The sequence below is a fragment of the Sipha flava genome, unplaced genomic scaffold (assembly GCF_003268045.1).
Source record: "Sipha flava isolate LNK unplaced genomic scaffold, YSA_version1 44_pilon_pilon, whole genome shotgun sequence".
NCBI lineage: Eukaryota > Metazoa > Arthropoda > Insecta > Hemiptera > Aphididae > Sipha > Sipha flava.
Genome location: NW_020273203.1, coordinates 1,508,561 through 1,524,942, shown reverse-complemented (window position 1 = coordinate 1,524,942; position 16,382 = coordinate 1,508,561). Strand labels below are relative to the sequence as shown.

Here is a 16,382-nt window from a genome sequence, read left to right as displayed (position 1 = left end):
TTTTTTAAATTTTATATAGTTGATCGTATTTATGTTTCTATACGAATATTATAGCATTAATTTGAATAAATTATTCATTGTGCTTATTCAATAAATTTTTACATTTACTTAAAATACTGGACAAATTTGAGTTTGGAAAAATCTTTTTATAAGCAAGTAAGTTGGTTATTTTTCATTTCATGCCTAGGTCCATAGAGATACCATAAAATAAAATCTCAAGGGGAAAATCAAATATATTCATAAAGATATTTTTTTAGTTTTGTAAAAACACGTTATTAATAGTATAGAAGCTTTTTATTATATTACTCCAAAATGAAAGTTTTCAACTTGTTTTGTTATTGTCAGCGTTCAAATTTAGTACTTACCTATCTGTTTAAGTTGTTTTAGTCTAATATACCAAATTAAACCTTTTTCTTTTCATGATATTACTTGGATCATACGACTATAATAGTGACCTCTAGCGAATAATGTTTGAACATAATATTACCGTTTAGACAATATATCTTATACGTCTGTAAAATATGTTGCCAATATTACTTATATTAAGGGGTTAAAATTTGTTCAACGGAAATAACGTTAATTGTTTGGGTTTCAAACAAAATATGGTAATATCATGTTGTCATTATTATATTTTTAAAAAAATCTATAAAAAACACATCAAGAAGAAAGTACTTAAACTAACGAAAATTATTTACAATAAGGTGTAATAAAAAAATTGACTGGAGAGGTAACTTTTGAAGGATTTACAGCGAACATGGCATCATGTCATTCATTTTTTATGGTAACCATAGCCATCATCACTGCTGAAACTATCGTGATGACTATCATATCCACCACTAGATTCATGATGGTCATGATGGTCTTCCACCCAAACCTTTTCCCATACTGGCTTATAGACTTTTTTCCAAGTGGGCACTTGGATCTCTTTCCAAGCGGGAACTTTATGTTCTTTCCACTCAGTTTTGTACTCGAGTTTTTTCTCAGTAACCCATTCTTCTTTCTTTTCTGTCCTCCATATTTGCACCTTTTCTTCTTTCCACTCTTGTTTCTTTTCAACAATCCATTCTTCTTTCTTTTCCGTCCTCCATACTTGTACTTTTTCTTCCTTCCATATTTGTTTCTTTTCGGTCACCCATTCTTGTTTCTTCTCAGTTTTCCATACCTTATTCCATATCGGTTTCCATATGAGCTTTTTCTTCCATAAATCATGGGCTACATATTCCCACCCATGATGGTCTTTGCCTAGTTGTTTTGAACCGGGCACGAATTCTTTAACCCATTCTGGTACGTAAGTCTTTTTCCATTCAGGTACTTGAATCTCTTTCCACACGGGTACTTGAATCTCTTTCCATGCAGGCACTTGGATTACTTTCCAATCGGGTACTTTCACTTCCTTCCATACAGGCACTTTGATTTCTTTCCACACTGGAGTCTGAATGACTTTCCAGTCAGGTACTTTTATTTCTTTCCAGATGGGGACTTTGATTTCTTTCCATATAGGAACCTTAACTTTTTCCACTGTAGTCTTCCACACTTCTTGCTTGACTGTTTTCCATTCTTGCTTCCATTCCTCTTTCCAGGCTAACTTCTTTTCCCAATGTCCTTTAGGTTTTTCATAATGATGAGAATCATAACCAACTACATCCGAGCCATAGCCACTGTCGGCGCTAAAACAAACAATATTTATGTAACATACATACTGATAAATTAATACACAATATAATTTATAAATTCCGTCTTTAAACTTGATTAAAACGGAATTATTTTACATTTATACCTTATCTACCATAATCAGTAATCACTAATGTCTATTAATTTGATTTAAAACGATTATAATAAACATTAATAGTAATATAATAGACCGTTATATGGAATTACAAAGGAAATAAAAAATACTTTTTTGAAATATTTATATAAAAGAATAAAATAATGTTTAATTTATGAACAATAATTGGTCCAAATAATCGAGAAAATCGTGTAATTTTAAAATATTTCTTCTCTTAGGTGTATCTCAAACAACTGAAAATCTATGGTAATTAATTAATAAGCTTTAACCACCAACAAATATTGCAATTTGAAAAAATTAAACTTTAATTAAATTATATTTGAATGTGTATGTCTAAGTAAACTCACTGTTTCTTTTGACGTTGAACAGGCTGTAATGATTTGTCCGGTACCGGGGTCGGCAAACCAACAACAAGTGACGTTGATACAATCGCTACTAACAGTGATTTCATTAGCAACTGAAAAAATATAAATTGTATTTTTAAATATATGATATGCTAAAAAAGACAAAAATTAATATTATAAAAATCATATTATAAGGCATAAGTTATGTCATTAATATTTATATTTTTTTCTGTAATCATTCATTAATAACTTTTCAATTTTATTTATTATTAAAATATGTCGGTAATTAAATATATTTTTCTGAAAACCACCGAAATGTTGTATTTTTATCTAGAAATTTTGATCTTGATTAACATATAAAACATATACTCGTATACTCGATGAATTTCTTCGTTTTACCAAAGTGTAACAGCTTAAAGTGTAATCTTGTTGAGATTTAATAAACGTTCGATCACTCGGATAAAATATTTATTTATTTTAGTACCTATTTTAATCCATTTAAGTATTTATTTATGATAACAATGAAGAATAGTTTTTCATAAACAATATGTAATATACCTCCATAGTTATATAATATACAGTGTACGAGCGGGGAAAATAATTCAAAAGTACACGTACCACTTTTGATACTCATACCGGCAGTGTTATTCAATTGTAGTGCTTACCATTATGTTTTCATATGGCTATTCTCGAGGAATATTGCAGCTATTCAATTAATGTCAAAATTTACTCGAGATTGAACCGATGAGAAAACAATACTATGTATCAATGTAACAGCTTTTATATATACGTATGTATTTACGTCGAAAAACAATTTCACAACACTTGGGTAATTTAGTTTATATTTTAGTTATATATATTATTTTAGTTATATTTTAGTTATGCACTGGTGCGCATTAAAATAATTAATCTGGTTATTCTTTATCGAAACCTGTAAATAATAACGTTTTTCCTTAGTGTCATTCGATGTACATGATTTACAGTTAATGAAAAACGCTTACTACAATGTTTCTAAGATACTTAACATCTCATCTATTACACCTATTATGTTTCACGAGTTCAGATTTACCATTTAAAATATGATAATGCTAATAAATTGATGGAATTAAAATAGAATAAAATGCAAAAAAAATATTTCTCGATTATGACTTACCCATCCTAACACAGAGGAAATTCATTACTTGTACTTACATCGTTTATGTGGGGAAATCGAGTTAACACAATTTTTAATTGCAGCTCATTCGATTTACTGCAGCATTATGAGTACTTATACTTAAATTGAAATTTAGTACATTAATCTGTAATATTATTAACTATCTTGTGATTTATATATGTACTGTTCATGTAGCACTACTATATAAGACATTTTGGTAAAATTATGTATGAATATTTTAATAATCTAGAGTAACTTAATATTTAGTCATTTAATGAATGTTCAAATGCAACAATGCGAAGTTGATGAAATAAATAAGTAATATTTAAATAAATGTTTCACAGTATTATAAAAATCTTGTGGGAACTTTGCATTAATATTATATGTTATGATGTTATATAAATTTAAAAAAACAAAACAAAACACATGTTCGAATTGAACTATTAAATTATATGAGAAAAATATAATATATTATTATACGATGTATTCAATATGTAACCATATTGTTATATCACGAATATAAAAATCATTTAAGTTATATATTATTAATAAAATATAATAATTATTGTATTAAATAATAATTTAATAAATCATATTTGAAGAAGATAAACAAGTTAGTTAACTTCGTTGATAATAATAAAACTAATTTAAAAAATATAATTTTTAATAAAAATGGTCTGGCAAAACATTTTACTATTTTTCTGAATAATCTGAATTTTTTTCTTAAACTTAATTTGATTATCATCACGTATGGTAAACCAATTTAACTTCTCAATTATACTCGAAATTATGAAACAATCATTATGGATATCAGTATCATCTCACACTGATATCTCCCATCCAATATATTTATATATACAATATGTATGTATTTTGCGTTTGATATAGGTATTCATAATTAACTATTATCATATGAGTGCACATATGAAATGAAAATTGGTATTTTGAGAGGACGAAAGGCGTTTTGATATTTATATTAAATTAGAATGTATTAATATACAATAAATATGGTAATATACATAAAATTGAAACTGAATTCAAAAATGAAAGTTTTTTTATACAATTAATATAGTATTAGCATTTTCTGTGTATTATTACGTGCGCAAGAATAAGAGTCATTAAAAACTTAGCAAAAGAAAAAAAAATAAGTACGAGTAAAGTATTATGTAGGTAGTTAAAATGATCGTGCAGTGGTATAACTTTTTATATTAGTTGATGGTGCATGATAAGCATCTAGTTTAATAGCAGTACAAACCAAAGATAAAAACGATAAAAATTATAAATTGAATAACCTATTATACTTATAACAGTTAAATATGAGTAAGAAGGACGTATTGAAGAAAATCATAAAAATTAATACTCAACATTAATAGTATAATAAATGTAAGGAATACAATTAGAACACCTAAATACAAAAATTCACTAAAGCAGTAAATCAAATAAAAATATAACCGAGAGTGGCCGTTTGATATTTCAGTTGAGCTTTAATTTACCTCCTGTACATGGGGTATGCGAGTTTCAGTAAAAGTGACTATCACTATTATCAGATCAAACATTATTTAGATGTATAGTGAAATTTTATCGGGGATTCTTTGAAAAATACCTGTAAGGATGGAGGCCGCGATCTCCTAACTTTTAATACTTATAAGTGGGGTTTACGATTTATACGCAGGTACTAGGTATATCTAACGTAATATTATAAATATGAATCATTATTATCAATGAATTTGCCATTAAAACGGAGATTTCATTATTTCAGGAAACAGCGTGTTGAAAGTGATCCATTTTCCGGTACATCGTTCACGTTTAAGCGCTAAATATTTGTTGTACCATTGCTTTCGTTTTGGTGGCCATCTACTCTTGTACAAAAACTTGTCAATAATAAACTCCGCAACTACACGCGTCTACATAGAACGGTTATAATTCTAATGGGTCGTATATAATAGAAAATTTCGATGATAGAAAGCTAAGTTGATAATAATATTTTTATCATAATAATAATATTTGTTTATGTCCTCGGGCCATCTTTGCCTGTCCGGCTACCATCGTCGAGTTTGCGTTCAATAACAAACAAGAAAAATATATAACGCTCTAGGTAATTTTTTTTTTTTTTATTATCACCAACATTATCATTTTTTTTATGTACTACACATCGTCAGCAATGTATAGCCCTGTGATCTGGTGAAAATGACGAAAAACAAGGAAGAATGAGAAAGAGAGAGAGAGAGAAATAAAGAGAGAAAACTATTGCACAATTTTATTTTTGAACATGAAATGTGGATTTTTTTTTATTCATTACTCTTTTGGTTTTTCGTCAAACGTGAAGGGCAAATAACCCCTTCAACACTTTCACCGCATGGTCGTCTTTGATAGCCAGTAGTCACCTAACGACGTATTAATACCACAAGAAAACGCATTCATTGTTTATATACATGTATATAACATATATTGTTCATAATCGCGAGCACTTTTGTTACACCAGTAGTGTTTCATTATTTTTATTATTATTCTTTGAGCGACTTACAAGTAAAAGCTTAATAGCGGAATCACGAGTTATTCAATTGACCGTTCACGTAATGGTCTATCACTGTATCCGTTATAGTAGTCTCAATACGTATATAAAAGTCAAAATATATGTCCATTCGCAGTTAATCTATATGTTGTTTGATAATAATAATTTACAATTCAATCGAATAAAGAAACAGTCCAATCTGAGGGAATAGTTTTTATGTAATAAAATTCGAAGAAAGTAATGATAAAAACTAAGACAATACGGAAAAAAATAAATCATAATTTAAAATAAATTTATCGCATTTTAATCTCAGAAATCTAACATGTAGTGATTAGATCATTTTCGTTATTATTTATTAATATTTTTCGTAATTTATTAATTACTATTTTTTATAAACGAATTGTTAGTACACATATTATAATAATATGATAACCATATTATATATTATATTATGTTCGTAAGTGTATTTATAGATACGAGTTTTCAAACCTCGGTTACCAATGAATTATCGATCATTTAAGTATATCACATCAGGTTATAGCCTAATCGTTAGATGTACAAATCAGTGGTGTTGGTAAGAGTGAAGGATTTAAACCCTCTCCCAATGACTAAAATCACAGCTAGTAAATTAATAAGTTATAATAATAATTATTATTACCTAAATATATCAACCCCCGTTATAAATAATCTTTACCTATGCCCTTGGTACAAACACAAATTCGATTTTAATCTGTTGAATATGTATAATTATGGCGTGGGAATTGATTATCGTACGTGAACGTGGTTAGCAAAGTTCGCAGTATTTTTATGTGGATTACTGCCAAAGAAATAGAAAATATATTGCTCAATGAGATATATTAAACATAAGTAGAACACGTATTACTACAGCCCGAGCTGAGTAAGAAAAGATGATTGTTACGTAAAAAAAAAAAAAACGCGACGAATAAGGACACAATAAATAATGAAATTGTATAGTGTTACATATTATGATGGTCTGCCGTTCTGGCACATAAGATACGACAACAGTTTGTTGGACAAAGAAGGTGTTTCTCTCCATCCTTTTTTAAATCATCATTGGCGTCTTTGGTATAACAAATAAATTGTTTAATTATTACATTCGACACGAACTTAATTTAAACTAGAATAAATCGATATGATAATAATTGTATAATCAAATGTGAATTTGACTTAAAGATGAATTCTGGTTTATTATTATAAAATAATTATTAACTTGAAGTTCAATATACTTCCAATTAAGATTCGAACTCATAAAAAATATTCGAATATCGAAATTGAATTTAACTATAAAATAGTTGTTCATGAATTTGTATTAATATTATAAAATAAATACTTTTAGTTTTAATAAATTATATTTTACTATAAATTTCAAATCAATTTTATATTTGATAATGAAAATCTAATATTTTAATTTATATTTCTTATTAATAAAACGTATTTCAATATTTATAAAACCAAATAGTACAAAATATGCTTAAGTGTGAAATTTTTAATGAACTCCATTAATGAAAACCAAACATCTACAAAAAATGTACTGATTTTTAAACAATTTGCTCATAAAATAAAAATAAAACTCGATATCAAAATGGTTGTAAAGAATATTTAATTAACAAGCTTTAAATTATAAATTAAATTATTCAATTACAATTATAAACTGAATATTTTTACTTCTACACCTACAATGATTGTCCTACTTTTAAAATATCTAAGGGTAAAACATTTAGTTGTATGAATTATACTAAGCACTAAAACATTCCACTATCAGTCAACTTAATTTTTCAACTTAAAATTAAAAATAAAATGTTATTGAATAATTTCCTGTGTGGTGTTTAATCCATATAGATAAATTGGATTTCCTTTAATTTCCCATTATATTTTGTCTGCATCCAGTTTTTCATAGACCCATCCAATTACAAAGTTATGCAATTACTCACAAGAAAGTGTATATTAATTATACTCAACAAAGTATCTAAAATTATAAGCAGTTACACAACGAAAATGTAGGTTTTGGTTAGTAGATAACTCTACGATTGATCATATATGGTAATTAAATCAATCAATTTTCATGAGTTATCAAACCTATCTATTGCGTTTGCTAACTATAGATATTCTGCATGACGTACTCTTTTATAGTCTCTCAGTAAATAGTATACCCAATGACATTTGTATTGTACGGCAATTGAAATCAATCATAATCGTACATTGAAATGTATAGAGTACAGTAAAATATCATTACTGAAATAGTTCACAAAGAATGTAAATAAATACATTAAACAAATACTTAAAATAATATTTAAAAGTTGTTATGTCAGAAGCATCATCAATTTAATAAGATAATATAAATTTCTATCAATTATATTAACAGCACAAAGAATTTTACTTAAGTAAAATAAAACAATTATTAACTTTCATTAAGTTTTAGAAAACGAATCTACTATAACTAAATTTGTTTACATTTTACTGATCATATTTTAAGTTATTTGGCTAATAAAGTAAATACTGAATATAGCGACTTTTGCGTCGAAAGTATTACAAGACACCATATGTTTTTTACTGCTTAACATTTTAACATATAACATTATTACGTAAAAAAATAAATATGTTTTAATCAATTTTTATTAATAAAGGAATCATTTATTATTAATTTAAAGAAGTATTAAATTTTTAGTACTTGATATACTTGATATATTGAATAATTTAAAATGTTTTTTGTTTTCTTTTATAAATACAGGATTTTACGTACCTATCATCGAAAAAAAATGTATTCGTAAAATCAATGTTTTATCATAACTATGGAATTTGTATTAAAACAGAAAGAAAAAATATATATATTTTTAAATTATAAAATATATTTTTTAGTCTAGGAGCATAATGCATGATTACTATTTTTCTGTTTCTACATGTTTTAAAGTACACATTATTTAAACTACGAACCCATCATAACGATAAATTATTAAAAATATATTTAAATTTATTTTTACTAATAATGTTTTTGTTAATTTTAAATGTTCAACCTTGCTTAAATGATTAGTGAATTTATATAAAATATAATGTTTTATACGTTTAGTGCGTATGAATACACTATAAGATATAGATAAATATTAACATCGGTGTATGGGGTACCATGCAGGAAAAATAGTTGTCTTCTTAGTTTTATCAATTAATATTGATGGTAGCTATAATAATAAAAGACGCTGGTCGTTCAAAAGTTTATTTAATTCACCTGACTTATTAATGTTACCAACAACTACCCTTGATAATATTCAATGAAACAAATTTCAACAGTTCAAACGTTATCGTTAGTAAAAAAAATATTTATTCGTCATTACTATAAAGTTTAATTTACTTTTGTAACCATCGAATTGAATAGCTAAACTGAAATTTTTTCGATAAAAACATAAACTTTTAATAGTTTATATAGTTTTTTTTCGCTAAAAGGGAATCGAGAGAAAAACTAATAACAAAAAAAAAAAAAAAAAAAAAAAAAATAAAAAAAAATTATACAAACACATATTCTTGTCGATTTTAAAAAATCAATAGAACACGATAAATGTTCAGAATGTTCACTTTACTCTCGAACTGCAAGACGCGCAGGTAGCACTAGATGTTGCGGACGAAGTGTCAAAACGTATTGAAACGGTGAACTGAGCGCGCGCGTGTATTTTCAGATCGTATTTGCTCGTGCTTACCATCGTGTTTCGGCGACGGTGACGATGCCGCTGCGTGTACGAAATGACGTGCTACACGTGAAACCCGACCCTCGGACGCTGGTGCGATGGAACGCGTTGTGTTACCACTTGTGACGTACAGATCTTTAGCCGACCACTGGGGCGAGCCCAAAATAAACACTGTGCCGGATCCGCCGCGGGTATTTGCTTTTTATACGATCGCGAGCCCATCCCGCAGTGGGGACTTGGGTGTTTCGCTTGGCGGCGGCGTTTGATTCGCGGCGCGCGCGTTGAGCAAGTCCCCGGATGCGCCGGGCGAAAGGTCTCTGCTCCCGCGCCGTACTCCGTTCGCCGCGGTCGACCAACGCCGCCAAGCGCAAGCGATGACCGACGGGTTGCCCGAGCGCCATCGCGCACCAGTTGCGACGCGCGCCCGTGCGCCATCCGTTGAACCCTATCGCGCGACCTTCCGCTAGATTATCTCGGCGGGTAAAACGACGAAAAACGTTCGGACGGAACGCGGTTACGGCAACAGTTGTTTTCCCGTTACGCGCGCGCGACTCCGGCGGCTGTACGCCGCAGGATTTTCTCTCGTGGCCGCGCGCTCGTCTTCGACCGTTTTCATTCATCGGCACAGCCGGGTTATGGTCGTAAAACGAGGGGGCCATTACTTTTAGTGAGGCTCTTTAACAAAAAAAAAAAAAAAAAAAAAATTCCATCTTCGGATTTAGTTGTTCGTAATAAATGTTAATCAAAATAAATTAAGTTCATTCGCATATTGTTGAAAATCGTAATAACATTTTATTTTTTCAACACATTAATTCTCATGCCATTTTATATGGAAAAAATTAGCGGCTCATCGTGGCCCGTTTTAACTTGCGGCCCGGGGCTATAGCCCCCTAAGCCCACTTCCTCCTTGATCCGGCCCTGATCATCGGTCCGTTGAAGTTGCCCGGGCAACGTTTGTGAAAAAAAAAAATGGTTTTTACTCGCGCGCAATATGTTTACACATTTATACACTATACACGATTTTTTTTCCAGCCCGTTCTCGCCCTTGCAGCGTCTGCAAATCGCGCTCGAGGCCGCTGCGGATTGTTGAACAGTGATATTCATCGCTGCCAAAGGCCCTATAAATGCATGCATGCGTTATCCACGTAACAATGTCATTTTTTCGTGTGCCTCTTGGTTCGTGTGACTATTGGCACATTTATATTTTTAACGCGATCTATGATTCAACAAAATGAATTCGTAGAAAATAGTTTGAATTGGATTGTAAAATTTGAATCCATTGCTTTAGGAATACTGTTGGTTTGAGGAGAACTTTTGTTGGAAGGGTATGTGTTGTAACGTGTACTAATATTATTTTAATATCAAAATGAGAAACAAACAGATTTTGGAATATGTTATTTTGACGGTAGATACTTTCTAAAATCTCTACACGAATAACTAAAACCTTATTTTTCATGGTTTTTTACCATTTAATAAATAAATTAATAATTGTCTGTTGCAAAACAACGTAACTGTCAATATAACTTTAAATCGAAGAATATACCTCATATTTCATCTACACCACTTTATATTGTAATGTTACATCATAGTATTATCATAACACAACAAATCGTAATTGCGAAAATATGTTTATGGTCTCCTTTGCAGTACAGACGCATGATCTTTGAACCTATTGGTTTATTGGTTACAAATTAGATTCAAAAATGAAAATAAGATTTTATACCGCACCGTACGGTTATTAAGTATTTATTATATAAAAATAATTTCGTCGAGTTCAATTCGTTGTACATATCTGCGTTCCATAATGTTGCGCAAAAGTTTTGGTAATGAGAAATAATAATAATTATTCGTCGTGTATTTTAACTATAGTTCACTAGATAGTGAAAATCCAAATCAAATATGTATTACTACATAACTCGTCAACAAAATCAGGACATCAACTTTAATCGAACACACCCCGGTGTAGAATACGCCGCAGACTGCCTCGTGTGCACCGTTTGTCCATAGACACGCATATAATGTGTGCAAAAATTATATTATATTTCGTGTTCCATGCTCTTGCTTTTGGGCATAATCGAAACCTGAAAGTGATTATGAGCACGAGTCGCACGCGTGCGCATATTATTTTTGTGCACGGATGAATTTAGTCATAAATGTTAACTAGTATTCTTCGCCCAAAGGCTGTGAACGAAAAATCGAAAACTCATCGTCCGTAACTACACTATAGTATCCTATACTCTACAGCAGCGATTCTCAACCGAGGGATCACGACCCCCTTGAGGGTCGCCAACAATTTTTTTAGGGTCACATCATGTGAAAAAAAAATTATTTCACATCAACAACAGTAAAAAAAGTCATTAAATTAACAAAATATTAAAATTTACATATTTTTTATTTTATTTTTTTTCCATTAATTAACGCCATTCAGCTTTTATAATATACTTTTTTTTTGTAAAATATATATAAAAATAAATACAATAATAACAGTTTCTACAATTTTTCAATGCTTACATTACAAAAGGGTCTTTAGACATATTGGTAACATTATAGGGGGTCGCGAACTCAAAAAGATTGAGAACCGCTGCTCTACAGTATAGACTAGGGGCGGCCAAACGGTCAATCGCGGACGATTTCAGAGTCGATCATGTTAGAATTTAATTTTAGGCCAATCGCACGAAAATTAATCGTGAAGGTTATGAACAAATTGTCTATAAATTTTATCTGTATAGTTTTTATCTTTTATTCTGGTTTATAAAAAAATTTTTCAAGAAAGTCGATCTTCAAAGGTGAAGTATATTTTTAGTAGATCGTGGCCGAAAAAAGTTTGGCCACCTCTGGTATAGACTATATACCGAAGCTAACTAACGTATGTATTTAGCTTTCGTTGACTCGTAAATTTTCACGATACGGTCTGCAAGAAAAAAATTTCAGACAAGTGCGCCGGGTGCCGGGTAGAAAATCAAGAAATTTATACAAGTGCACAGTCATAGGTCGGACGACACCGTATATCTTGGATTAAATTCAACACTATCTGTATAGCACAGTCATCGCGGTGTATGATTGCGTTGTATTATGTTTAACCATCGTGAAGTAGTTAGTTTTATAATTAAATAACTGTTACGTTACCGTCTGACTGTTACGAATCACAAAAATATTTAAAAAAAAAAAAAACTAATTTGATTATATCAAAACGTACGTAATATAAATTAAACGTTATTGATCTAAGAGTTCTTGTACTCGAGCACAAATAAAAAAATACCACTTAATGTTTAGTTCTAAAATAAAGCAATTCCACTTACAACTATAACACACTGAAAAACGACTACGATTGGAAGGAGATGATCCATTCAAGTATATTTTCAAACATTTATTGTACTTGTTAAATGAATAGTTTTACTTGAAAGCTGAAAATCAGTTCTACTATTCAAACATATATATATCATTACAAAATAATTTAAATGTCTCCAAAATTTTTATACGACCTTTATACACGTGTTTAATATCCAATGACCACAAGTATATATAAAACGTATATTTTTTAATATAATAGTAATATTTTTAAGACATTTATTTAAGTTAAATTTTCACATTCGTTGCGCCATAAGACTTTAGATCATTGACCGTAGTCATAAATTGAGATTAATTCCGTTTGTTATAATACTAATGGTATCATGTACCTAAACGTAATGGAATTAAGTTTATGACTCGTAACATTATGTATCACTATTGTCTTTTAAAAATTGGTGCTTAAAAACTATTTTAAAGACTCGTCGGTAAGAAGAAAAATTATTGAAGCAACGAAATAAAAATAAATGATTAAATATTTCTTTTGAGTTATGGAAATATAATAATTCTTATGTGTAGTTAAAATGATTTAAAAAATTAAACTCTTCTGCTTAAGGATTTTACCGCTCACAGTGAGTTACATAACATGTATTTTAATCTATATTTTAACATTAAAAATATTATCATTTATTTATTTTTTATTTTTAGTATTTACATTTTTGTATTTTAATCTATCACTTTTTTATAGGCACTCATAATAACGCATCACATGTAATTTGATTTAAATTTATTGTAGATACGCAATATCAACGAATGTGCTCTTCACGAAGGAGCGATCAAAGCATATAGTATTTATCAGCCACATTATACACAGTATGGTTAGATAACAACGTGAGTAGTCATTGTTATGGAAACGTAATAATAATTGCAGAAGGAAGATTGGACTATAGATTTTCCGTAGTGCAACGTTATGTATTGTTGTAACTGTATGCTATACGTACCACTGTTCTCGAGTAAAAGTAAATCTCTAAACAATTCTGCACTGCGACAGCTAGTATAGACAATGCACAGAGTATGTAGTGTAATAATAAAATATACAATAAGTTAAACCCCTAATTGGTTTACGAACGTTTATCACGCTTTCTTAGAGGAAAATGTGTTTTTTTTCAAATATTTTGTCTTTAGTCATACGTTCAAACTTTTAGTTCCGAGATCGTGAGTTGTGCAGAAGTGATGAATTTAATGTTAACTTTTAGATCCAACAAAAATAATATTGGGTTGCCAATTCGTACCAGAACAGGTTACGTAGTGCACATGTATTTTTTAATCGCCAAGACTTCACCCGAACGATATATATGCGTTGTAAGACGTGTCTTTTTCTTCTCCTTTTTCTCCTTCACCTTTCTCGTTTTAAGACGAGTATTCGTGATAAATATAATATAATATAATTATGTGGAGATTAATTATAGTAATACTGCCGTAAAAAGTAAATTAGTGCAGTTGTTTTAATTTTAACCGATTTCGTGGTGATACTAAATAGTGTGCATGTGCAATAAGAATATACCTATACGTAATTTTAAACACCACGTTTTACCTTCGGAATTATCTTAGATAATATCTTCACACCGATCCATAGATGTGGGATAATTGAGAGGATTTATTTACATCGTCGCACTGAGGAGGTAATACACGGCACGCGCAAACTTGTTGTGCAACGTGATTCATATAACTGTTACAGTAGCTGTGCGTTGTAACATTTTTTCTACAAAATCCATCACGAAAATGATTAAATATATATTTTTTTTAATCTCGTGCGTACCATGTGCTGTTATTTAACATGCATTATAGTGTGTCGAAAGTTTATATTTTCGAGTTCGTAAGTCGTAATATTAAAATGAATGTATGCGTCAGTGTGAGTGTGTGTGTATGTGTATGTGAGTATGAGTTAACGTTCGTATAAATTAAATGAGCAGTGGACAAGTGTAAATATTAACTAATGAAGAGAATCGGCTGTGGAACCCCTAGGCAATATAAATATATATATTAATATTACATTATGTTCATAATTCCCGCAAATGTGTAGTTAACAGATAAATATTTTTTGCGCAGACGCCCAGTGGGTGTTCGGCTGGTTAACCTAGACCTGGACATAGTGATGCCTAGTATACCGCGATGTAGGTTGATCAACGCACCGATCAGTTTTATGCGGCACGCATTTATTATGATATTCAGTTCGATGCAGCCCACACGTGGTCGTTCTCGCGAAACATATTATCTTCGTCTGGACGACGAAGGATTTATTCCAATTCAGTTAACATTTGTAACGCATTTTCAGTTTATTTGGATACAATAAACGATAACTACACCGATGTGGGATGGCGCAAGGACATATAGAAAATAGTTGCATTATCGATTAATAAGTAGGCCAAACTACTTATTCAATAAATTTTTGCAAAAACATCGTCTGTGCTAATTGAACTTATCTAAACATAAGCAAAATCTGACACAAATTAGAACTTTTGATCAATCGAAAAAAATATGCGTTTAACCACAATCGGTGACAACTAGACGTTACTAAATTATATTCACTAAGCATATATTAATTAAGTTTGTTAATTATTTATCTACATTAATTTGAACATAATTATTATTCATTGCTTGTTTTGCTTGTTAATTGGAATAAATACATTTTCCAATCGAAAAAATATTAAGGTTATCTAATATAAAATATATTGATTGGTAAAAGAGCAAAATTATAATAAACAACTTTTTTTTTGTATTTATATAATCCAATTCTAGTCTCTTATTCTGACCACCAAACTCATGTTTTTTTTTTTTTTTTGTTTTGTCTATTATATTATGTTCTAATGTAAATAATTATAGTTTAATGAGACTTGTGCAAGAACAATGGTTAATTTTGTGGGTGTTGTTATCATTTGAGATTAGTACAGTAACGTATGAAGAATAGTAAAATTTTAAAATATATATTTAAATTACTGTAATTTCGTATGTAACGCTCGCGCAATGTAATTGTTATTACATCGCAAAGAAGCTATACAGTAGTCTAATTCCATACTAATATACTATTAAAAAATATAATCATATATTCGTAAAAACAAATAATTGACAACTTTTTATTATTTACGTGCTAATTTTAATTTATTCGTGTTCATATCAGAAAACAAGAAATATGTAAAATAGATTTCTATTATAATTGATAAAATGCATTTTATTAGAGTTAAGTTTAGATTCGATGTATGATAAGGAAATATTCAATACTTACCACAATAATTCTTTGTAAAAATATTTAAAATTTAACTTTCCGATACTTTTCCAATACTTTCCAATAAAATATTAAAATTGGTATTTGATATGGCAGGTATACAATCCAAATAAATAAAAAGGTTTGAAATAATGTTTGTATGAAAATTTGAATTCAAACACGAATATACATTATGTTGTCCTACAGAAATTCAGTAATGTGATATACCGGTATAATTAAGCTTCATTTATAATAACGGTATATATTATTATGTCATGCATTGTATTTTTGGTAGATAAAATGTTTTTTTTTTTTTTTTTTTTTTTTTTTTTTTTTTTTTTTTTT

At 29.5% G+C, this 16,382-nt stretch overlaps 1 protein-coding gene across 1 annotated transcript; it reads right to left on the bottom strand.

Annotated features, from left to right (window-relative positions):
- Positions 1 to 609: 609 nt before the first annotated feature.
- LOC112689543 lies at positions 610 to 9,685 on the bottom strand. Its single transcript, XM_025563312.1, has 3 exons — positions 9,503 to 9,685; positions 2,134 to 2,243; positions 610 to 1,667 (listed from the first exon to the last, which is right to left on the bottom strand). Exons 1-3 carry the CDS (start codon positions 9,503 to 9,505, stop codon positions 770 to 772), a joined length of 1,011 nt encoding a protein of 336 aa, XP_025419097.1. The 5' UTR covers positions 9,506 to 9,685; the 3' UTR covers positions 610 to 769.
- Between the last annotated feature and the right edge of the window lie 6,697 nt (positions 9,686 to 16,382).